At 50.3% G+C, this 24,164-nt stretch overlaps 1 protein-coding gene across 1 annotated transcript in view; it reads right to left on the reverse strand.

Annotated features, from left to right (window-relative positions):
• Positions 1-1,143: 1,143 nt before the first annotated feature.
• LOC140468514 (beta-crystallin B1-like) overlaps positions 1,144-24,164 on the reverse strand; it is a 39,688-nt gene continuing 16,667 nt past the window's right edge. Inside the window, exons 5-6 of the mRNA XM_072564598.1 lie at positions 18,121-18,263; positions 1,144-2,313 (exon numbers count right to left, since the gene is read on the reverse strand). Of these exons, the coding sequence (XP_072420699.1) occupies positions 2,145-2,313; positions 18,121-18,263 (312 nt within the window). The 3' untranslated portion in view covers positions 1,144-2,144. The remainder of the gene's footprint in view (positions 2,314-18,120; positions 18,264-24,164) is intronic.

A 24,164-nucleotide genomic window follows, 5' to 3' on the forward strand; every position in this document is an offset into this window, starting at 1 on the left:
TCAATAGCATCGACATAGGTGGACTATGGCAAATTATTGTCGGAGATAGCAAATGGTATGTTGGCCTTCAAGGTGAAAGGCTTTGAGTACAGAGAAGGGACGTCTTGCTGGAATTGTACAAGGCCTTGGTGAGACCACACCTGGAATATTGTGCACAGTTTTGGTCTCCTTATCTGAGGAAGGATGTTCTTTCCATTGAGGGGGCACAGTGAAGGTTTCCCAGACTGATTCCGGAGATGGCAGGACAGATGTATGAGGAGAGATTAAGTCTGTCAGGATTGTAATCACTGCAGTTGAGAAGAATAGAGGAGAATCTCATAGAAACCGATAAAATTCTAACAGGATAAGATGGGAAGGGTGTTCCTAATGATGGAAACATCCCAGAACCAGGGATCATAGTGTAATGATATGGCAGAGGCTCTTGAGGACGGAGATAATGAGAAATCTCTTCACCCAAACAATGGAATTCTCTGCCACAGAAAGTGGGTTGAGGACAGAATATGAAATGTTTTTAAGAAGGAATTACATATAGTTCTTTACCAAAGGGGACAAAGCTGTAACAGGGAACTGAATTGGATGATCGGCCATCATCAGATTGAATGGCAGAGTGGGCTGGAAGGGCTGAATGGTCTACTCTGATCCTGGAGTGAATGAGAGAGAGAGAGAGGGAGAGAGTAAACAGGAGTGAGAGAGATATGAAATGAGAGAAAAAAAAAGTGAGAAAGAAGTGGAATGAGAGAAAGAGAACTGGACTGAGAGATTGGAATGGACTGAGGGAGACAGAGAGTGGGAGAGAGAAATGGAGTGAGAGACAAAGAAATAGAGTATAAAGGTGGAGACATTGCATTGGAGAGAGAGAGAGAGTTAGATGGAGTGAGAGACAAAGAGCAGAGGAGGTAGAGGTATCGGAATGGAAAGAAAGAGAGAGAGGGAAGGTGGGGATAAAGTCGTAGCACTGGGATTGAGCAGCGTCCATGCGAATTGTAGATTCACATTTCCCACATTCCCAGGAGATTCCTCGGGTGACGTTCTGGTGTGGAGTTCCTTTCACATTGAAGCATATTCCTGACCTTCCCTAACAGTCAGGAAATGGTGACCAACCAGGAAGAAGCAGAGAGACAAATCAGACCATCATGCAGAAAGTTTGCTGATGAGTTCAAAAGCAGTCTTTATTTCAGATTAAAACAACAGCTCACACTTCAAGTAGCCAGGCAGTTAACAGCAGCGAGATGATTCCAGAACATTCTGTCAGTGGAGATTTGTTCACCTTGTCTGGGCTTCAGAAAGAGACATGTCTTTGATTTCACACATCCCCCCACCCCCAGACCTAGGATCGTATATTCTGACTGTGTCCCACACCAATCCCCCTCCCTCCCCCCCCCACACAGAACATCCTGAGACTAAGGGGCCACTCCTCCCAGTGACCCTGAGGTTACAGTCACCCTCAGACTCTATCCCCTCTCCCAGAACCTGTACCCAGCCCCAGACTTTGTACTTACTTCCCCAGAACCCATCCTCACCCCTACACTACGTACACATCTTTGACCCAGAACCCACCCACAGTCTCTATCTCCATCTCAACACTCCCCCATCTCAAACCCTGCCCCCACTGTCAGACATTATACACACTGCCCAGATCCATAGCCACCCCAACTCAGTATGTACCCACCTCAGAAACCACAAACCCAATACCCAGAAGCTATCTCAACCCAAGACCCACCCCCTTCCTGGAATCATTTGCCACTCCCAGTCCCTATTCTCCATTCCCCTAGACCCTGCACCACCCATGCCTCCCAGAACCTGTCCCAACCTACTGACTCTGTACCCAGCCCCATGCACAGTCTACACATCAACCCCAACCCCCTCCATAGACCCTGTACCCATCATTTAATTGTTTCCCCACCCCAGACCCTGTCTGTGCCCCAGGATCCTCAGCCCATTTCCCCTCGCCAATTTCCCCACGTCATTCCCCCAAGACTCTTCTTACTCCAGTACCCCCTAAGCCCCAGTACCCCTTTCTGCATGTCACACTCTGCCCCCAGTGTCCCTCTATCCCCAGTGCCTTTCTCTGCCCAGTTCCCTTGCCTGGTAAGTGCCACATTACCCTTATCCCCGGTCAGTCCAGACCGCCTACAGAGCACCCACTAGTTGGTGATACTGAAGGTCCCTTGGGTGTGCCAATGCTGGTCTCTGATTCGCCGCATGGACTGGATCCGAGGTTGATGGGCCCCCCATTTGTTCCAGTGTCGGTATTCACCTTTCTCCAAGAGGAACTGGCATCCACGGTAACCAGGGTATTCATAACCCACCCACCTAACAGGAGAAAGAGAGAGTGAGTGAGAGAGTGACAGAGAGAGAGAGAGAGAGAGAGAGAGAGAGAGAGAGAGACAGTGAGAGAGAGAATGACAGAGAAAGAGAGGGAGAGAGAGTGACAGAGAGAGCGGGAGAGAGAGAGAGACAGAGACTGAGTGAGAGAGAGAGTGAAAGAGTGAGAGGGAGAGAGAGAGGGAGAGAGAGAGGGAGAGAGAGAGGGAGAGAAAAAGATACAGTGAAAGAGAGAGTGACAGGGAGAGTGACAGGGAGAGAGAGGGAGAGAGAGACAGAGAGAGAGACAGTGACACAGAAAGAGAGGGAGAGAGAGAGAATGACAGAGAGAGAGGGAGAGAGACAGAGACAGAGACTGAGTGAGAGAGAGAGTGAAAGAGTGAGAGGGAGAGAGAGGGAGAGAGAGAGGGAGAGAAAAAGAGACAGTGAAAGAGAGAGTGACAGAGAGAGAGAGAGAGAGGGAGAGAGAGAGACAGTGAGAGAGAGAATGACAGAGAAAGAGAGGGAGAGAGAGTGACAGAGAGAGAGTGAGAGAGAGAGAGAGAGAGACAGAGACAGAGTGAGAGAGAGAGAGTGAAAGAGTGAGAGGGAGAGAGAGGGAGAGAGAGAGGGAGAGAAAAAGAGACAGTGAAAGAGAGAGAGAGAGAGGGAGAGCGAGAGAGCACAGGAAAGAGTGTGAGAGAGAGTGACAGAGAGAGAGGGAGAGAGAGAGTGACAGAGAGAGAGTGAGAGAGAGAGAGAGAGACAGAGACAGAGTGAGAGAGAGAGTGAAAGAGTGAGAGGGAGAGAGAGGGAGAGAGAGAGGGAGAGAAAAAGAGACAGTGAAAGAGAGAGTGACAGAGAGAGAGAGAGAGGGAGAGCGAGAGAGCACAGGAAAGAGTGTGAGAGAGAGTGACAGAGAGAGAGGGAGAGAGAGAGTGACAGAGAGAGAGTGTGTGTGTGAGAGAGTGACAGAGAGAGAGGGAGAGAGAGAGCACAGGAGAGAATGTGTGTAAGACAAAATGTGACAGAGAGAGAGGAAGTGCAAGAGAGAGAGAGTGAGCGTGTGAGAGAAAATGTGAGAGAGTGAGAGAATGACAGTGTGAGAGACAGACAATGTGAGAGAATGAGTGTGAGAGAGTGTGAGAGAGTGAGTGATTGAGAGTGTTCGACAGGTAGCGGGAGTGACTGAGAAAGTGTATGCATATGTGAATGAGAGTGTACGTACAAGAGTTACAGTGTGTGAGCGTGTGAGAGAGTGAGAGAGAGGGAATGAGAGAACGACAGAGAGTGAGAGAAAGAGACAGTGTATGAGAAACAGAGTGACAGACAGAGGGAGAACAAAGGCAAGGGTAGAAAGGAAAGGATTGTGAGAGAGCATTGAGGGAAGTGAGAGGGAGAAACAAGGGAAGGGTGAGAGAGCAGCGTAGGAGCAGTGTGAAAGCTGTGAGGGAGGAATGAGGAAGGGGTCAGGGAGGGCTGACAGAGGTTCAAAGGAGGTGTGAGAGAGGGTGTGGAAAGAACCTTTTCTGTTGTGTTGATGTGCTGGGCTCTTCCATCACTGAGGATGGGGATATTTGTGGGATCCCCTCTGTCAGTGAGTTTAATTGTCCACCATCAATCCCAGGTGGCTGTGACAGGACTGCAGAGCTTAGATTTGATCCGTTAATTGTGGGGTTGCTTAGCTCTATCTTACACTTGCTGCTGATGCTGTTTGTCGTGCAAGTCATCCAGTCTGGTATCATCACCAGTCTGACATCTCACCTTCAGGTTCTGCCTGGTGCTGCTCCTGGTGTGCCCTCTTGTACTCCCCATTGAGACCGTGACATTTCAAATAATGCAAGTGTCAGACTTTGTGAAAGACTTTCTTGTTGGGCACTTTGAAAAATTCAGTGTAACTGGACAGGGTAGACATAGTATTGTCAAAGGGAAATTATATTCAAACACATTACCAGAGTTCTCTGAGGAGCTAACAAATGATGTAGATAACAGGAACCAGTCGATGGACAATATTGAGATACCCAGAGGGCATTTGCAAATGTTTCACATGAACATTGTTGCAATAAATAAGAGTCCATGGAATGGTGGGATTGGATCAGAGATGGGCTGGTGAACAGGAAGAGGTTGGAAAATCATACTGTTGCATGTGGCTCAAGTCAGCCTGGAGTCCAGTTACAAGTGGAGTTCCGCAGGGATCAGTTCTGGGTCCTCTGCTGTTTGTAATTTTTATTAATGACTTAGATGAGGGAGTCAAAGGGTGGGTCAGTAAATTTGCAGATGATACCAAGATAGGTGGAGTTGTGGACAGTGAGGAGGGCTGTTGTCGGCTGCAGAGGGACTTAGATATGATGCAGAGCTGGGCTGAGGAGTGGCAGATGGAGTTCAACCCTGCCAAGTGTGAGGTTGTCCATTTTGGAAGAACAAATAAGAATGCGGAACACAGGGTTAATGGTAGGGTTCTTAGTCAGGTGGAGGAACAGAGGGATCTTGGGGTCTACGTACATAGATCTTTGAAGGTTGCCACTCAGGTGGATAGAGTTTGTAAGAAGGCCTATGGAGTATTATCGTTCATTAGCAGAGGGATTGAATTCAAGAGTCGTGAGGTGATGTTGCAGCTGTACAGGACTTTGGTTAGGCCACATTTGGAGTACTGTGTGCAGTTCTGGTCGCCTCACTTTAGGAAAGATGTGGAAGCTTTGGAGAGGGTGCAGAGGAGATTTACCAGGATGTTGCCTGGAATGGAGATTAGGTCGTACGAGGATAGGTTGAGAGTTCTCGGCCTTTTCTTGTTGGAACGGCGAAGGATGAGGGGTGACTTGATAGAGGTTTATAAGATGATCAGAGGAATAGATAGAGTAGACAGTCAGAAACTTTTTCCCCGGGTACAACAGAGTGTTACAAGGGGACATAAATTTAAGGTGAAGGGTGGAAGGTATAGGGGAGATGTCAGGGGTGGGTTCTTTACCCAGAGAGTGGTGGGGGCATGGAATGCGCTGCCCGTGGGAGTGGTAGAGTCAGAATCATTGGCGACCTTTAAGCGGCAATTGGATAGGTACATGGATGGGTGCTTAATCTAGGATAGAAGTTCGGCACAACATCGTGGGCCGAAGGGCCTGTTCTGTGCTGTATTGTTCTATGTTCTATGTTCTAAGTTCAGGGCCTCAACTCTTTACAGTTTATACAAATGGTTTTGATGACGGGGTGGAAGGTATGGGGGCTTAAACTTACTGATGACCTAAAGCTCAGCCACTTTTGTTACAGTAGCAGGGAGAGGGAGCATTGACCAGGGGGGCTGATGGGAAGGTGAGTCACTGATTTAAAACCTTATCTCATTAATAGGTGGAGTGTACACTGAGCAGGAGTGGACATGGGACTGCTGACTAAGTGAGGTAAAATATTTGGGTGGTTACGTTACCCAAAACGCTACTGAACCAATGGCTCCCATCCACCCTCGCACCAAAAGAGGTGTGCCAGATTGGTAAGGTAACCAGTTTTTTTTAAATTCTATAATTTTCTATGGTCTCTTTGGAAAGTTAGAATCGTGGGGATGGAGGTGAGGGCAGTTGAATGTTCCTCCTGCAGAACGTGGGAGGTAAGGGTCACCACTCGTGTCCCTGCTGACTACATCTGCAGGAAGTGCACCCAACTCCAGCTCCTCGAAAACCACGTTAGGGAACTGGAGCTGGAGCTGGACGGACTTTCGATCATTCGGGAGGTGGAGGAGGTTATTGAGACGAGTAACAGGGAGGTAGTTACATCTCAGATGCAAGAAAGAGGCAGATAGGTTACAGTCAGGGACCGAAAGGTAGTGCAGGGTTTTCCTGTGACAATTACCTCAAGAACAAGTATATCGTTTTGGATATTGTTAGTGGGGAATACTTACCAGGGGTAAGCAATGGGGCACAGGTCTCTGGCACAGAGCCTATCCTTGTTGCTCAGATAGGAGGGGGGGGGGGTAGATGTGCAGAGCATTAGTCATTGGGGACTCTATAGTTAAGGGGACAGATAGGAGATTCTGTGGAAATGAGAGAGACTCACGGTTGGTGTGTTACCTCCCAGGTACCAGGGTTCGTGATGTCTCGGATCATGTTTTCAGGATCTTTGAGGGGGGAAGGGGAGCAGCCCCAAGTCGTGGTCCACATAGGAACCAAAGACATAGGAAGGAAGAAACGTGGGTATCTAAGGCAGACATTCAGGGAGCTGGGGTGGAAGCTTAGAGCTGGGACAAACAGAATTGTTATCTCTGGTTTGTTGCCTGTGCCACGTGCTAGTGAGGCAAGGAATAGGGAGAGAGAGGAGTTGAACACATGGCTACAGGGATGGTGCAGGATGGAGGGTTTTGGATTCCTGGACAGTTGGGGCTCTTTCTGCGGTAGGTGGGACCTCTACAAACAGGATGGTCTTCAGCTGAACCAGAAGGGTATCAATATCCTGGGGTCGGTGGGGGGGGAGCTGAATTTGCTATTTCTGTTCAGGAGGGTTTAAATGAATTCAGCAGGGGATAGAAACCTGAATTGTAGTTCCAGTGTCTGGGAGGTTGACAGCAGTGAGGTCAGAAATGAAGTTTCAATGTGGCAAAGAGAAAGTTGGTTTGAAGTGAGTCTACTTCAACGCCAGGAGCATCGGAATATATTGGGTGAACTTACAGCATGGGTTGGTCCCTGGGACTTCAATGTTGCGGCAATTTTGGAGACATGGATAGAGCAGGGGCAGGAATGGCTCTTGCAGGTTCCAGGATTTAGATGTTTCAGTCAGAACAGAGAAAATGGTAAAAGGAGGGGGTGGCATTGTTGGTCAAGGACAGTATTATGGTGGCAGAAAGGACATTTGAGGACTTGTCTACTGAGGTAGTATGGGCTGAGGTTAGAAACAGGAAAGGAGAGGTCACCCTGTTGGGAGTTTTCTATGAGGAGAAAGTGAGGACTGCAGATGCTGGAGATCAGAAAATGTGTTGCTGGAAAAGTGCAGCAGGTCAGGCAGCATCCAAGGAACAGGAGAATCAACGTTTCGGGAAAAGCCCTTCTTCAGGAATGAGGAAAGTGTGTCCAGCAGGCTAAGATAAAAGGTAGGGAGGAGGGAGTTGGGGGAGGGGCGTTGGAATGCGATAGGTGGAAGGAGGTCAAGGTGAGGGTGATAGGCCAGAGTGGGCGTGGGGGCGGAGAGGTCAGGAAGAAGATTGTAGGTTAGGAAGGCGGTGCTGAGTTCGAGGGATTTGACTGAGACAAGGTGGGGGGAGGGGAAATGAGGAAGCTGGAGAAATCTGAGATCATCCCTTGTGGTTGGAGGGTTCCTTCGTGATGGGGGATGGAGGTGTATAGGGACTGGATATCCATGGTGAAGATAAGGCGTTGGGGACCGGGGAAGCGCAAATCATGGAGGAGGTGGAGGGCGTGGGTGGTGTCCCAAACGTAGGTGGGGAGTTCTTGGACTAAGGGGGACAGGACCGTGTCGAGGTATGCAGAGATGAGTTCGGTGGGGCAGGAGCAGGCTGAGACAATGGGTCGGCCGGGGCAGTCAGGTTTGTGGATTTTGGGCAGGAGGTAGAAACGGGCGGTGCGGGGTTGTGGGACTATGAGGTTGGAGGCAGTGGATGGGAGATCCCCTGAGGTGATGAGGTTCTGGATGGTCTGGGAGATGATGGTTTGGTGGTGGGAGGTGGGGTCATGGTCAAGGGGGCAGTAGGAGGAGGTGTCCATGAGCTGGCGTTTAGCCTCAGCAATGTAAAGGTCGGTGCGCCAAACTACTACCACGCCTCCCTTGTCTGCCGGTGTGATAGTGAGGTTGGGGTTGGAACGGAGGGAGTGGAGGGCTGTACGTTCCGAGGGTGAGAGGTTGGAGTGGGTGAGAGGGGTGGAGACGTTGAGGCGGTTAATGTCGCGGCGGCAGTTGGCTATGAGTTTTCTATAGGCCTCCGAATAGTTCCAGAGATGTAGAGGAAAGGATAGCAAAGATGATTCTCATCAGGACCAAGATTAACAGAGTAGCTGATATGGGGTCTTTAACTTTCCAAATATTGATATGAAATACTATAGTTCAAGTACTATAGATGGGTCAGTTTTTGTCCAGTGTGTGCAGGAGGGTTTCCTGACATAGTATGTAGACAGACCAACAAGGGGCGAGGCCACATTAGATTTGGTACTGGGTAATGAGCCCGGCCAGGTGTTAGACTTGGAAGTAGGTGAACACTTTGGTGATAGAGAACACAATTCTGTTATGTTTACTTTAGTGATAGAAAGGGATAGGTGTATACCACTGGGCAAGAGTTACAGCTGGGGGAAAGGCAATTACGATGTGATTAGGCAAGACTTAGGAAGCATAGGATGGAGAAGGAAACTGCAGGGGATGGGCACATTAGAAATGTGGAACTTATTCAAGGAAAAGCTCCTGTGTGTCCTAGATAAGTATGTACCTGTCAGGCAGGGAGGAAGTGGTCGAGTGAGGGAGCTGTGGTTTACTAAGGAAGTTGAGTCTGTTATCAAGAGGAAGAAGGTTTATGTTAGGATGAGATGTGAAGGTTCAGTTAGGGCACTTGAGAGTTACAAGTTAGCCAGGAAAGACCTAAAGAGAGAGCTAAGAAGAGCCAGGAGGAGACATGAACATAAGAGGTATAGTTAGTGAGTTTGCAGATGAGACCAAAATTGGAGGTGTGGTGGACAGTGAAGAGGGTTACCTCAGATTACAACAGGATCTGGACCAGATGGGCCAATGGGCTGAGAAGTGACAGATGGAGTTTAATTCAGATAAATGTGAGGAGCTGCATTTTGGGAAAGCAAATCTTAGCAGGACTTATACACTTAATGGTAAGGTCCTAGGGAGTGTTGCTGAACAAAGAGACCTTGGAGTGCAGGTTCATAGCTCCTTGAAAGTGGGGTCGCAGGTCGATAGGATAGTGAAGGCGGCGTTTGGTATGCTTTCCTTTATTGGTCAGAGTATTGAGTACAGGAGTTGGGAGGTCATGTTGTGGCTGTACAGGACATTGGTTAGGCCACTGCTGGAATATTGTGTGTGATTCTGGTCTCCTTCCTATCGGAAAGATGTTGTGAAACTTGAAAGAATTCAGAAAATATTTATAAGGATGTTGCCAGGGTTGGAGTATTTGAGCTACAGGGAGAGGCTGAACAGGCTGGGGCTGTTTTCCCCGGAGCGTCGGAGGCTGAGGGGTGACCTTATAGAGGTTTATAAAATCATGAGGGGCATGAATAGGATAAGTAGACAAAGTCTTTTCCCTGGGGTCGGGGAGTCCAGAACTAGAGGGGCATAGGTTTAGGGTGAGAGGGGAAAGATATAAAAGAGACCTAAGGGGCAACTTTTTCACCCAGAGGGTGGTACGTGTATGGAATGAGCTGCCAGAGGAAGTGGTGGGGGCTGGTACAATTACAACATTTAAGAGGCACCTGGCTGAATATTTGAATGGGAAGGTTTAGAGGGATATGGGCCGGGTGCTGGCAAGTGGGACTAGATTGGGTTGGGATATCTGGGTCAGCATGGACGGGTTGGACCGAAGGGTCTGTTTCCGTGCTGTCCATCTCTATGATGGCTTGACTGTGAGAATTCATTGGCAGATAGAATCAAGGAAAACCTGAAAGGTTTCTACAGATATATCAGGAACTAAAGAATGTCTAGAGAATGATTAGCGTCAATCAAACACCGTAGTTGGAAGTTGTGTGTGGAGTCTGAGGAAACTGGGAAAGCGTTAAATAATATTTTTCATCAATATTTACACTAGAAGAAGACAATGTTGTTGAGGAGAGTACTGAGATACAGGCTACTAGACTAGATGGGATTAAGATTCACAACGAGGAGGTGTTAGCAATTGTGGAAAATGACAAAATGGAATGCTTTGCCTGCAACAGTAGTAGATTCGCCAACTTTAAGTCATCATTGGACAAGCATATGGAATAGTGTAGGTTATTAGATATTAGATTAGATTACTTTACAGTGTGGAAACAGGCCCTTCAGCCCAATAAGTCCACACTGACCCACCGACGCGCAACCCACCCAGACCCATTCCCCTACATTTACCCCTGCCCCTAACACTATGGGCAATTTAGCATGGCCAATTCACCTAACCTGCACATTTTTGGACAGTGGGAGGAAACCGGAGCACCCAGAGGAAACCCACGCAGACACGGGGAGAATGTGCAAACTCCACACAGTCAGTCGCCTGAGGCGGGAATTGAACCCGGGTCTCTGGTGCTGTGAGGCAGCAGTGCTAACCACTGTGCCACCGTGTCGCCATAGCGCCTAACTTGGGGCAGATGGGTTTGAGATTGGTATGACAGGTTGGTGCAGCATGGAGGGCCGAAGGGCCTGTACTGCACTGTAATGTTCTATGTTTAATGTTCTAAAGTGAGTTAGAGCAACAAAGAGCTAAGATAATAGCACAGGAACAGGCCCTTTGGCCCTCTATGACTGCGCTGCCGTATTTTGCCCTTCCATACTAAAATTGTCTTCATTTAGAGAATCCGAATCCCTCTATTTCCTTCCTATTCATCTATTCACTCAGCCTCCAATGCTGCTAGTGTGTCTGCTTCCACCATCTCCTCTGGCAACGTGTTGCAGGTACTCAGCACATCTCTTATAAACATCCAACCTCCTGCAGTCCAGTGAAAACAAACCCAGTCTATCCAACCTTTCTGTATAGCTCAAATTCCCCAGACCAGGCAGCATCTTCTCTGTCCCCTCTCCAAAGCATCTGTATCCTTCTGGTAGTGTGGTGACCAGAACAGTGTGCAATATTCGAAATGTGGCCTTATTAAAGTTCTATAAAGCTGCAGCATAACTTGTCTATCCTTATACTCAATGCCCCTTCCAATGAAGACAAGCATACCATAGGTCTTTTTTACTCCCTTATCTCCCTGCGCTGACCCCTTCAATGATCTATGAACCTGCACACCCAGGTCCCTCTGCATATCAATACTCCAAAGGGCCCTGCCATTCACTGTATAATTTCCACCTATACTTAACTTCCCAAAATGCATCACCTCACATTTGTCTGGATTAACCTCAATCTGCTATTTTTCTGTCCATATCTTCAATTGATCTATATCCTGCTGTATCCTCTGATAACCCTCGTCACTATCCACAACTTCACTAATCTTTGTAGCATCTGCAATCTTACTAATTTGACCAACTGCGTTTTCCTTCAAATCATTTATGTTGATCACAAACAGCAGAGGTCCTAGCACTGATCCCTGCGGAACACCACAAGTCACGGTCTTCCATTCCAAAAAACATCCTTCCCCCACCCCCACCCCCCCCCACCCCCCCCCACACCCCGCTCCCCTCTGCCTCCTAGGATTAAACCAGTTCTGTACCCATCTTGCCAACTCACACCTTATATCATGTGACCTAACCTTTCACAACAGTGTGCCATCAGGGATCTTGTCAAAGGCTTTACTAAAGTCCATGTTGACAACATGTAGACAACATTAACTGCTTTTGCCTTATCAACCAACTTCATCACCGTCCCCAAAAAACCCAATCGAGTTAGCGAGGCGAGGAACAGGGAGTGGGCGCAGCTTAATACGTGGCTGCGCAGCTGGTGTGGGAGGGAGGGCTTCAGATATGTAGATAATTGGGATGCCTTCTGGGGAAGGTGGGACCTGTACATGAAGGACGGGTTGCATCTGACCTGGAAGGGGACCAATGTCCTGGGTGGAAGGTTTGCTCGAGTAGTTCGAGAGGATTTAAACTAGTATGGCGGGGGGGGTGGGAACCTGAGCTGTATACCGGAGGTGAGAGTTGATGCAGGTGAGGCAATAGCAAGAGGTAGACCAGCTCGTGGGAAGGATTTTCCTGGGAAGGAACCAAGGAATCAGTTAAAGTGTGTTTGCTTTAACGCAAGGAGTATCAGGAATAAAAGTGATGAACTTAGAGCATGGATCAGTACCTGGTGCTATGATGTTGTGGCCATAACAGAGACATGGGTTTCTCAGGGGCAGGAATGGTTGCTGGATGTTCCAGGGTTTAGAACATTTAAAAAGAATAGGGAAGGGGGAGAAAGAGGAGGGTGTGTCGCACTACTAATCAGAGAGGGTATCACAACTACAGAAGCTTCATTGTCGAGGAAGATCTGCCTACTGAGTCAGTATGGGTGGAAATTAGGAACAGCAAGGGAGCAGTTACCTCGTTAGGGGTTTACTACAGGCCCCCCAATAGCAGCAGGGAGATGGAAGAAAGCATAGGTCGGCAGATTTTGGAAAAGTGTGGATGTAGTCGGGTTGTTGTAATGGGTGACTTTAACTTTCCCAATATTGCTTGGAACCTCCTTCGAGCAGAAGATTTGAATGGAGCTGTTTTTGTAAGGTGTGTTCAGGAGGGTTTCCTAACTCAGTACGTTGACAGGCCGACGAGGGGAGAGGCCATTATAGACTTGGTGCTCGGAAACGAGCCGGGACAGGTATCAGATCTTGTGGTGGGAGATCATGTTGGAGATAGTGACCACAACTGCCTCACATTCTACACAGCTATGGAGAAGGAGAGGATTAGGCAAAATGGGAGGATATTTAATTGGGGAAGAGGAAACTATGATGTGATTAGACATGAGTTAGGAAGGATGGACTGGGAGCAATTGTTCCATGGTAAAGGCACTATAGACATGTGGAGACTGTTTAAGGAACAGTTGTTGCGAGTGATGAATAAATATGTCCCTCTCAGACAGGCAAGAAGGGGTAAGATAAAGGAACCTTGGATGACGAGAGCGGTGGAGCTTCTCGTCAAAAAGAAGAAGGTAGCTTACATAAGGTGGAGGAAGCTAGGGTCAAGCTCAGCTCTACAGGGTTACAGGCAGGCGAGGAAAGAGCTCAAAAATGGTCTGAGGAGAGCCAGGAGGGGGCACGAGAAAGGCTTGGCAGAACGGATTAGGGAAAACACAAAGGCATTTTACACTTATGTGAGGAATAAGAGAATGGTCAAAGAAAGAGTCGAGCTGATCAGGGATAGCATAGGGAATTTGTGTGTGGAGTCTGAGGAGGTAGGGGAAGCCCTAAATGAGATTTTTGCTTCTGTCTTTACAAAAGGAACAAACTTTGTAGTGAATGAAACCTTTGAAGAGCAAGTGTGCATGTTGGAATGGATAGAGATAGAGGAAGCTGATGTGCTGAAAGTTTTGTCAAACATTAAGATTGACAAGTCACCAGGCCTGGACCAGATTTGTCCTCAGCTGCTTTGGGAAACGAGAAATGCAATTGCTTCGCCACTTGCGAAAATCTTTGCATCCTCGCTCTCCACTGGAGTCGTACCTGAGGACTAGAGAGAGGCAAATGTAATTCCTCTCTTCAAGAAAGGATATAGGGAAATCCCCGGCAATTACAGACCAGTAAGTCTCACGTCAGTCGTCTGCAAGGTGTTAGAAAGGATTCTGAGGGATAGGATTTATGACCATCTGGAAGAGCATGGCTTGTTTAAATACAGTCAACACGGCTTTGAGAGGGGCAGGTCATGCCTCACAAACCTTATCGAGTTCTTTGAGGATGTGACTAGAAAAGTTGATGAGGGTCGAGCTGTGGATGCGGTGTATATGGACTTCAGCAAGGCATTTGATAAGGTTCCCCATGGTAGGCTCATTCAGAAGGTCAGGAGGAATGGGATGCAGGGGAACTTAGCTGCCTGGATACAGAATTGGCTGGCCAACAGAAGACAGCGAGTGGTAGAAGGAAAATATTCTGCCTGGAAGTCTGTGGTGAGTGGTGTTCCACAGGGCTCTGTCCTTGGGCCTCTACTGTTTGTAATTTTTATTAATGACTTGGATGAGGGGATTGAAGGATGGTTCAGCAAGTTTGCAGATGACACAAAGGTTGGAGGTGTCGTTGACAGTATAGAGGGCTGTTGTAGGCTGCAGCGAGACATTGACAGGATGCAGAGATGGGCTGAGAGGTGGCAGATGGAGTTCAACCTGGATAAATGTGAGGTGATGCATTTTGGAAGGTCGAATTTGAAAGCTGAGTACAGGATTAAGGATAGGATTCTTGGCAGTGTGGAGGAACAGAGGGATCTTGGTGTACAGGTACATAGATCCCTTAAAATGGCCACCCAAGTGGACAGGGTTGTTAAGAAAGCATATGATGTTTTGGCTTTCATTAACAGGGGGATTGAGTTTAAGAGTCGTGAGATCTTGTTGCAGCTCTATAAAACTTTGGTTAGACCGCACTTGGAATACTGCATCCAGTTCTGGTCGCCCTATTATAGGAAATATGTGGATGCTTTGGATCGGGTTCAGAGGAGGTTTACCAGGATGCTGCCTGGACTAGAGGGCTTATCTTATGAAGAGAGGTTGACTGAGCCTGTACATTTTTCATTGGAGAAAAGGAAGAGGAGAGGGGACCTGGTTGAGGTATACAAGATAATGAGAGGCATAGATAGAGTCGATAGGCAGAGACTATTTCCCAGGACAGAAATGACTAACACGAGGGGTCATAGTTTTAAGCTGTTTGGCGGAAAGTATAGAGGGGATGTCAGAGGCGGGTTCTTTACACAGAGAGTTGTGAGAGCATGGAATGGGTTGCCAGCAGCAGTTGTGGAAGCGAGGTCATTGGGGACATTTAAGAGACCCCTGGACATACAAATGGTCACAGAAATTTGTGGGTGCGTAGATGAGGATCAGTGGTCAGCACAACATGGTGGGCTGAAGGGCCTGTTCTGTGCTGGACTGTTCTATGTTCTATGTTCTAGGTTAGTGAGGTACACCCTCCCCCCCACACACAAAATCAAGCTGTCTATCAATAATAAGTCCATTCTCTTCCAAACGCTTATAGATCTTGTTCATAGAACATAGAACATTACAGCGCAGTACAGGCCCTTCAGCCCTCGATGTTGCGCCACCCTGTCATACCAATCTGAAGCCCATCTAACCTGCACTATTCCATGTACGTCCATATGCTTGTCCAATGACGACTTAAATGTCCTTAAAGTTGGCGAATCTACTACCGATGCAGGCAAAGCATTCCATACCCTTACTACTCTCTGAGTAAGGAAACTATCTCTGACATCTGTCTTATACCTATCTCCCCTCACTTTAAAGTTGTGTCCCCTTGTGTTTGCCGTCCCCATACTTGGAAAAAGGCTCTCCCTGTCCACCCTATCTAACCCTCTGATTATCTTATATGTCTCTATTAAGTCACCTCTCAACCTTCTTCTCTCTAACAAGAATCTTTTACAATTACCTTCCTCCCACTGATGTGAGACTCACAGAGCTGTAATTCCCAGGATTATCCCTGTCCCCCTTCTTTAACAATGGGGCAACTTGTGCTATTGTCCAGTCCTCTGGGACCTCACCCGTGACACAAGAGGATACAATGATGTCTGTCAACGCTCCAGCAATTTATTCCCGTGCCTCCCTCAATATTCTGGGATGGATCCCATCAGGACCCGGGGACTTCCCTATCTTAATACTTTTTAAGATGTTCAACACCCTTTCCTTTTTACTAGCAACTTGATAACAGTAGGATATAGATAGTTCAGTGAGTGGGAAAAGGTCTGGGGAATGGACCACCATGTGGGAAAATTGTCAATTTTTGCAGAAAGAATAAAGCAAGAAACAGGTTATCAAACTTGGGGAAGGTGCAGAGCTCTGTGTGACCTAGGCATCCAAGAGTGTGAGTCAGAGAAGGTGAGTCTGCAGGGACAATAAACAGTCAGGAAAACTGATCGACTCTGATGGTGAAGGGAGAGTTGAATCCAGGAACAGGGATGTTTTGTGTCAGTTGTACAGGGAAATGGTGTGATTGCAGTTGGGGTATTGTATACAGGGACTGAGCAGTGTACCGACAGAGGAAGGGGCATGTGTTGGATGCAGATCAGGGAGATTTAATGGACTAATCCCTGGGATGAGAATGTGTGGGGCGGGATGGGCATGTATCCTCTGGAATTTAGAAGAATCAAAAGGGATTGAATTGAACCAGATGAGATCGTGAAGGGACTTACTCAGGTGGATCTTAAACTGGGGAGGGGGGGGGTGGTTACTGTTTAAAAATAATGGGCCATAAAATATTAACTTCTTTTCTCCAAGAGGGTTATGACTCTTGGAAATTCCCCTCCTCAAAGGGTAGTAGATGCAGGATATTTTAATATCTTGAAAGCAGAGATACATAGATTCCTAGTGACCAAGGGGATGAAAGATTATTGGAAGAATTGTGGGAATGTAGAGGTAAGGTTCAACTCAGATTAAAATTAGATTCCCTACAGTGTGGAAACAGGCCCTTCGGCCCAACCAGTCCATACTGACCCTCCGAAGAGTAACCCACCCCTCTCCTCCCACAATGAACCTAACACTACGGGCAATTTAGCGTGGCCAATCCACCCTGACCTGCACACCTTTGGACTGTGGGAGGAAACCGGAGCACCCGGAGGAAACCCACACAGACACGGGGAGAATGTGGAAACTCCACACGGACAGTTGCCCGAGGTGGGAATTGAACCTGGGTCCCTGGCAGAGTGAGGCAGCAGTGCTAACCACTGAGCCACCGTGCCACCCATACCCCTACTCTGACTAATGCACCTAACACCATGGGCAGTTTAGTGTGGCGAACCCACCTAACCTTTGCATCTTTGGATTGTGGGAGGAAGCCCACGCAGACACGCGGAGATGTGCAAATTCCACACGAACAGTCACCTGAGGGCGGGATCGAACCCAGGTCCCTGACGCTGTGAGGTAGCAGTGCTAACCACTGAGCCATCTTCCCCCCTGACGCTGTGAGGTAGCAGCGCTAACCACTGAGCCATCTTCCCCCCTGACGCTGTGAGGTAGCAGCGCTAACCACTGAGCCATCTTCCCCCCTGACGCTGTGAGGTAGCAGCGCTAACCACTGAGCCATCTTCTCCCCTGGCGCTGTGAGGTAGCAGCGCTAACCACTGAGCCATCTTCCCCCCTGGCGCTGTGAGGTAGCAGCGCTAACCACTGAGCCATCTTCCCCCCTGGCGCTGTGAGGTAGCAGCGCTAACCACTGAGCCATCTTCTCCCCTGGCGCTGTGAGGTAGCAGCGCTAACCACTGAGCCATCTTCCCCCCTGGCGCTGTGAGGTAGCAGCGCTAACCACTGAGCCATCTTCCCCCCTGGCGCTGTGAGGTAGCAGCGCTAACCACTGAGCCATCTTCTCCCTACTATAATATTAGTGAATGACCACACAGATTGAGGGTCCGACTGATCTGCTGCTCATTGATCCTTTGATTCATGAAGAAGATCCCAGGAATGAGGTACTTCAGTAATCAGGAGAGATTGGAGAAGTTGGGAATTGCTCTCCTCAGACAGAAGGGAGTTTTCAAAATCATGGGGATAGTGGCTGGACAGAGTAGATGGGTAGAAGCTATTCCTGAATGCTGGAATGATCAGGAAATGGAAGATAGAGATTTCAGGTGATTAACAGAAGAATCAACAATGATGAGGAGAGATTCTGTTCCTCATCTGTATGAGTAACTCAATTCTGAACCATTAGCCTGAGAGTGTGGTGCAGGCAGATCAATGAGGTTTTCTACGGGGAACTGGATCATTGTCAGGATCACAAGGATGTGCAGAGATACAGAGAGAAGGCAGGGGCTGAATGGCCTCCCACTCTATGTAATAGTTCTGCAACTGCTAGATAGTTTTCCAATTCGCAGCTCAGAGAGTGAGAGCTAAAATATTGTCCAATTTGGGATTTCACTGAGGGACAGGGGAGAGCGCGAGACATGGGGAGATGGGTCAGAACTACACTGTGCACTATATGTCTAACTAACCCCATCACTCCCTTACCCAGACTGGGTGAATCAGCCCATTGCCCCTGTTTGGGAGAATTAACAGCAGTTCCTTGCCACTCGAGGTAAAGATTCTTTGATACTCACGAGCCGCAGCCCACAGTGATGCTGCCCACCCGATCGGTGAATCCATGGGAAGACAGACTGGGAACATCATCATCCAGGATTTCCATCTTCCGACCTTGGAACCCAGCCATTTCAAAAAGACAGATCTTGTGCTGCTGTGGATCCTGAAAGGGTGAGAAAACACACAATGTTCATCAGTGGTTTAAAAAAAACAACTCTCAGGGGCATAATCAGTCTGGGTGACCCAGTGTGTGACCCAGTGTGTGACCCAGTGTTCACCCAGTGTACACCCAGTGTGTGACCCAGTGTTCACCCAGTGTGTGACCCACTGTTAACCCAGTGTGTGACCCAGTGTGTGACCCAGTGTGTGACCCAGTGTGTGACCCAGTGTACACCCAGTGTGTGACCCAGTGTACACCCAGTGTGTGACCCAGTGTGTGACCCAGTGTACACCCAGTGTGTGACCCAGTGTGTGACCCAGTGTGTGACCCAGTGTGTGACGCAGTGTTCACCCAGTGTGTGACCCAGTGTGTGACCCAGTGTGTGACCCAGTGTGTGACCCAGTGTGTGACCCAGTGTACACCCAGTGTGTGACCCAGTGTTCACCCTGTGTGTGACCCAGTGTTCACCCTGTGTGTGACCCAGTGTGTGACCCAGTGTGTGACCCAGTGTGTGACCCAGTGTACACCCAGTGTGTGACCCAGTGTTCACCCAGTGTGTGACCCAGTGTTCACCCAGTGTGTGGCCCAGTGTGTGACCCAGTGTGTGACCCAGTGTGTGACCCAGTGTTCACCCAGTGTGTGACCCATTGTGTGACCCAGTGTACACCCAGTGTGTGACCCAGTGTGTGACCCAGTGTACACCCAGTGTGTGACCCAGTGTTCACCCAGTGTGTGACCCAGTGTTCACCCAGAGTGTGACCCAGTGTGTGACCCAGTGTGTGACCCAGTGTGTGACCAAGTGTGTGACCAAGTGTGTGACCCAGTGTGTCACCCAGTGTGTGACCCAGTGTTCACCCAGTGTGTGACCCAGTGTACACCCAGTGTGTGACCCAGTGTGTGACCCAGTGTACACCCAGTGTGTCACCCAGTGTGTGACCCAGTGTACACCCAGTGTGTGACCCAGTGTGTGACCCAGTGTTCACCCAGTGTGTGACCCAGTGTGTGACCCACTGTACACCCAGTGTGTGACCCAGTGTCTGGCCCAGTGTGTGACCCAGTGTACATCCAGAGTTTGACCCGATGTACACCCAGAGTGTGACCCAGTGTACACCAAGTGTGGGACTCAGTGTGTGACCCAGTGTGTGACCCAGTGTTCATCCAGTGTGTGACCCAGTGTACACCCGGTGTGAGACCCAGTGTGTGACCCAGTGTGTGACCCAGTGTGTCACCCAGTGTGAGACCCAGTGTGTGACCCAGTGTGTGACCCAGTGTGTGACCCAGTGTACACCCAGAGTCTGACCCAATGTACACCCAGAGTGTGACCCAGTGTAAACCCAGTGTGTGACCCAGTGTAAACCCAGTGTGTGACCCAGTGTGTGACCCAGTGTACACCCGGTGTGAGACCCGGTGTGTGACCCAGTGTGTGACCCAGTGTGTGACCCAGTGTGTGACCCAGTGTACACCCAGTGTGTGACCCAGTGTACACCCAGAGTGTGACCCAGTGTTCACCCAATGTGTGACCCAGTGTACACCCAGTGTGTGACCCAGTGTACACCCAGTGTGTGACTCAGTGTGTGACTCAGTGTGTGACCCAGTGTACACCCAGTGTGAGACCCAGTGTGTGACCCAGTGTGTGACCCAGTGTGTGACCCAGTGTGTGACCCAGAGTGTGACCCAGTGTACACCCAGTGTGTGACCCAGTGTGTGACTCAGTGTACACCCAGAGTGTGACCCAGTGTACACCCAGTGTGTGACCCAGTGTGTGACCCAGCGTACACCCAGTGTGTGACCCAGTGTGAGACCCAGTGTGTGACCGAGTGTGTGACCCAGTAGACACCCAGTGTGTGACCCAGTGTACACCCAGTGTGTGACCCAGTGTGTGACCCAGTGTTCACCCAGAGTGTGACCCAGTGTGTGACCCAGTGTGTGACCCAGTAGACACCCAGTGTGTGACCCAGTGTGTGACCCAGTGTTCACCCAGAGTGTGACCCAGTGTGTGACCCAGTGTGTGACCCAGTGCATGACCCAGTGCGTGACCCAGTGTACACCCAGAGTGTGACCCAGTGTGTGACCCAGTGTACACCCAGTGTGTGACCCAGTGTGTGACCCAGTGTGACCCATTGTATGACCCAGTGTGTGACCCAGTGTGTGACCCAGTGTGTGACCCAGGGTACACCCAGAGTGTGACCCAGTGTGTGACCCAGTGTACACCCAGTGTGTGACCCTGTGGTTACAGAGTAAGGGAGGGGAATAGGAGCTGGAGAAGGTTTGAAAGATAAAGAGGAGAATATGGGCTAGAGGAGGTGACAGAGACAGGGAGGGTGTAGGGGCTGGAGGAGGTGACAGAGATAGGGAGGGTGTAGGGGCTGGAGGAGGTGACTGAGATAGGCAGGGTGTAGGGGATAGAGGAGGTGACAGAGACAGGGAGGGTGTAGGTGCTGGAGGAGGTGACTGAGATAGGCAGGGTGTAGGGGATAGAGGAGGTGACAGAGATAGGGAGGGTGTAGGTGCTGGAGGAGGTGACTGAGATAGGGAGGGTGTAGGGGATAGAGGAGGTGACAGTGATAGGGAGGGGGCAGAGGCTGGAGGAGGTGACAGAGATAGAGAGGGTGTAGGGGCTGGAGGAGGTGACTGAGATAGGGAGGGTGTAGGGGCTGGAGGAGGTGACAGAGATAGGGAGGGTGTAGGTGCAGGAGGAGGTGACAGAGATAGGGAGGGTGTAGGGGCTGGAGGAGGTGACTGAGATAGGGAGGGTGTAGGGGCTAGAGGAGGTGACAGAGATAGAGAGGGTGTAGGGGATAGAGGAGGTGACAGAGATAGAGAGGGTGTAGGGGCTAGAGGAGGTGACAGTGATAGAGAGGGTGTAGGGGCTGGAGGAGGTGACAGAGATAGAGAGGGTGTAGGGGATAGAGGAGGTGACAGAGATAGGGAGGGTGTAGGGGCTGGAGGAGGTGGCTGAGATAGGGAGGGTGTAGGGGCTGGAGGAGGTGACAGAGATAGGGAGGGTGTAGGGGATAGAGGAGGTGACAGTGATAGGGAGGGTGTAGGGGCTAGAGGAGGTGACAGAGATAGGGAGGGTGTAGGGGCTAGAGGAGGTGACAGAGATAGAGAGGGTGTAGGGGCTAGAGGAGGTGACAGAGATAGAGAGGGTGTAGGGGCTGGAGGAGGTGACAGAGATAGGGAGGGTGTAGGGGCTGGAGGAGGTGACAGAGATAGAGAGGGTGTAGGGGCTGGAGGAGGTGACAGAGATAGAGAGGGTGTAGGGGCTGGAGGAGGTGACAGAGATAGGGAGGGTGTAGGGGCTGGAGAAGGTGACAGAGATAGGGAGGGTGTAGGTGCTGGAGGAGGTGACAGAGATAGGGAGGGTGTAGGGGCTGGAGGAGGTGACAGAGATAGGGAGGGTGTAGGGGATAGAGGAGGTGACAGTGATAGGGAGGGTGTAGGGGCTAGAGGAGGTGACAGAGATAGAGAGGGTGTAGGGGCTGGAGAAGGTGACAGAGATAGGGAGGGTGTAGGTGCTGGAGGAGGTGACAGAGATAGGGAGGGTGTAGGGGCTGGAGGAGGTGACAGAGATAGGGAGGGTGTAGGGGATAGAGGAGGTGACAGTGATAGGGAGGGTGTAGGGGCTAGAGGAGGTGACAGAGATAGGGAGGGTGTAGGGGCTAGAGGAGGTGACAGAGATAGAGAGGGTGTAGGGGCTAGAGGAGGTGACAGAGATAGAGAGGGTGTAGGGGCTAGAGGAGGTGACAGAGATAGAGAGGGTGTAGGGGCTAGAGGAGGTGACAGAGATAGAGAGGGTGTAGGGGCTGGAGGAGGTGACAGAGATAGGGAGGGTGTAGGGGCTGGAGGAGGTGACAGAGATAGAGAGGGTGTAGGGGCTGGAGGAGGTGACAGAGATAGAGAGGGTGTAGGGGCTGGAGGAGGTGACAGAGATAGGGAGGGTGTAGGGGCTGGAGAAGGTGACAGAGATAGGGAGGGTGTAGGTGCTGGAGGAGGTGACAGAGATAGGGAGGGTGTAGGTGCTGGAGGAGGTGACAGAGATAGGGAGGGTGTAGGTGCTGGAGGAGGTGACAGAGATAGGGAGGGTGTAGGGATAGAGGAGGTGACAGAGATAGAGAGGGTGTAGGGGATAGAGGAGGTGACAGAGATAGGGAGGGTGTAGGGGATAGAGGAGGTGACTGAGATAGAGAGGGTGTAGGGGATAGAGGAGGTGACAGAGATAGAGAGGGTGTAGGGGCTAGAGGAGGTGACAGAGATAGGGGAGGGTGTAGGGGATAGAGGAGGTGACAGAGATAGGGAGGGTGTAGGGGCTAGAGGAGGTGACAGAGATAGGGAGGGTGTAGGGGATAGAGGAGGTGACAGAGATAGGGAGGGTGTAGGTGCTGGAGGAGGTGACAGAGATCGGGAGGGTGTAGGGGCTGGAGGAGGTGACAGAGATAGGGAGGGTGTAGGGGCTGGAGGAGGTGACAGAGATAGGGAGGGTGTAGGGGCTGGAGGAGGTGACAGAGATAGGGAGGGTGTAGTGGCTGGAGGAGGTGACAGAGATAGAGAGTGTGTAGTGGCTGGAGGAGGTGACAGAGATAGGGAGGGTGTAGGGGCTAGAGGAGGTGACAGTGATAGAGAGGGTGTAGGGGCTGGAGGAGGTGACAGAGATAGGGAGGGTGTAGGGGATAGAGGAGGTGACAGAGATAGGGAGGGTGTAGGGGATAGAGGAGGTGACAGAGATAGGGAGGGTGTAGGGGCTAGAGGAGGTGACAGAGATAGGGAGGGTGTAGGGGATAGAGGAGGTGACAGAGATAGGGAGGGTGTAGGGGATAGAGGAGGTGACAGAGATAGGGAGGGTGTAGGGGCTAGAGGAGGTGACAGAGATAGGGAGGGTGTAGGGGATAGAGGAGGTGACAGAGATAGGGAGGGTGTAGGGGATAGAGGAGGTGACAGAGATAGGGAGGGTGTAGGGGATAGAGGAGGTGACAGAGATAGGGAGGGTGTAGGGGCTGGAGGAGGTGACAGAGATAGGGAGGGTGTAGGGGCTAGAGGAGGTGACAGAGATAGGGAGGGTGTAGGTGCAGGAGGAGGTGACAGAGATAGGGAGGGTGTAGGGGATAGAGGAGGTGACAGAGATAGAGAGGGTGTAGGGGCTAGAGGAGGTGACAGAGATAGAGAGGGTGTAGGGGATAGAGGAGGTGACAGAGATAGGGAGGGTGTAGGGGCTAGAGGAGGTGATAGAGATAGGGAGGGTGTAGGTGCTGGAGGAGGTGATAGAGATAGAGAGTGTGTAGGGGCTAGAGGAGGTGACAGAGATAGGGAGGGTGTAGGGGATAGAGGAGGTGACAGAGATAGAGAGGGTGTAGGGGCTGGAGGAGGTGACAGAGATAGAGAGGGTGTAGGGGCTAGAGGAGGTGACAGAGATAGAGAGGGTGTAGGTGCTGGAGGAGGTGACAGAGATAGAGAGGGTGTAGGGGCTGGAGGAGGTGACAGAGATAGGGAGGGTGTAGGGGCTGGAGGAGGTGACAGAGATAGAGAGGGTGTAGGGGCTTGAGGAGGTGACAGAGATAGAGAGGGTGTAGGGGATAGAGGAGGTGACAGAGATAGGGAGGGTGTAGGGGCTGGAGGAGGTGACAGAGATAGAGAGGGTGTAGGTGCTGGAGGAGGTGACAGAGACAGGGAGGGTGTAGGGGCTGGAGGAGGTGACAGAGATAGGGAGGGTGTAGGGGCTGGAGGAGGTGACAGAGATAGGGAGGGTGTAGGGGCTGGAGGAGGTGACAGAGATAGGGAGGGTGTAGTGGCTGGAGGAGGTGACAGAGATAGGGAGGGTGTAGGGGCTGGAGGAGGTGACAGAGATAGGGAGGTGTAGGGGATAGAGGAGGTGACAGAGATAGGGAGGGTGTAGGGGCTGGAGGAGGT

The sequence above is a fragment of the Chiloscyllium punctatum genome, chromosome 47, assembly GCF_047496795.1.
Source record: "Chiloscyllium punctatum isolate Juve2018m chromosome 47, sChiPun1.3, whole genome shotgun sequence".
In the NCBI taxonomy this organism is placed as follows: Eukaryota; Metazoa; Chordata; class Chondrichthyes; order Orectolobiformes; family Hemiscylliidae; genus Chiloscyllium; species Chiloscyllium punctatum.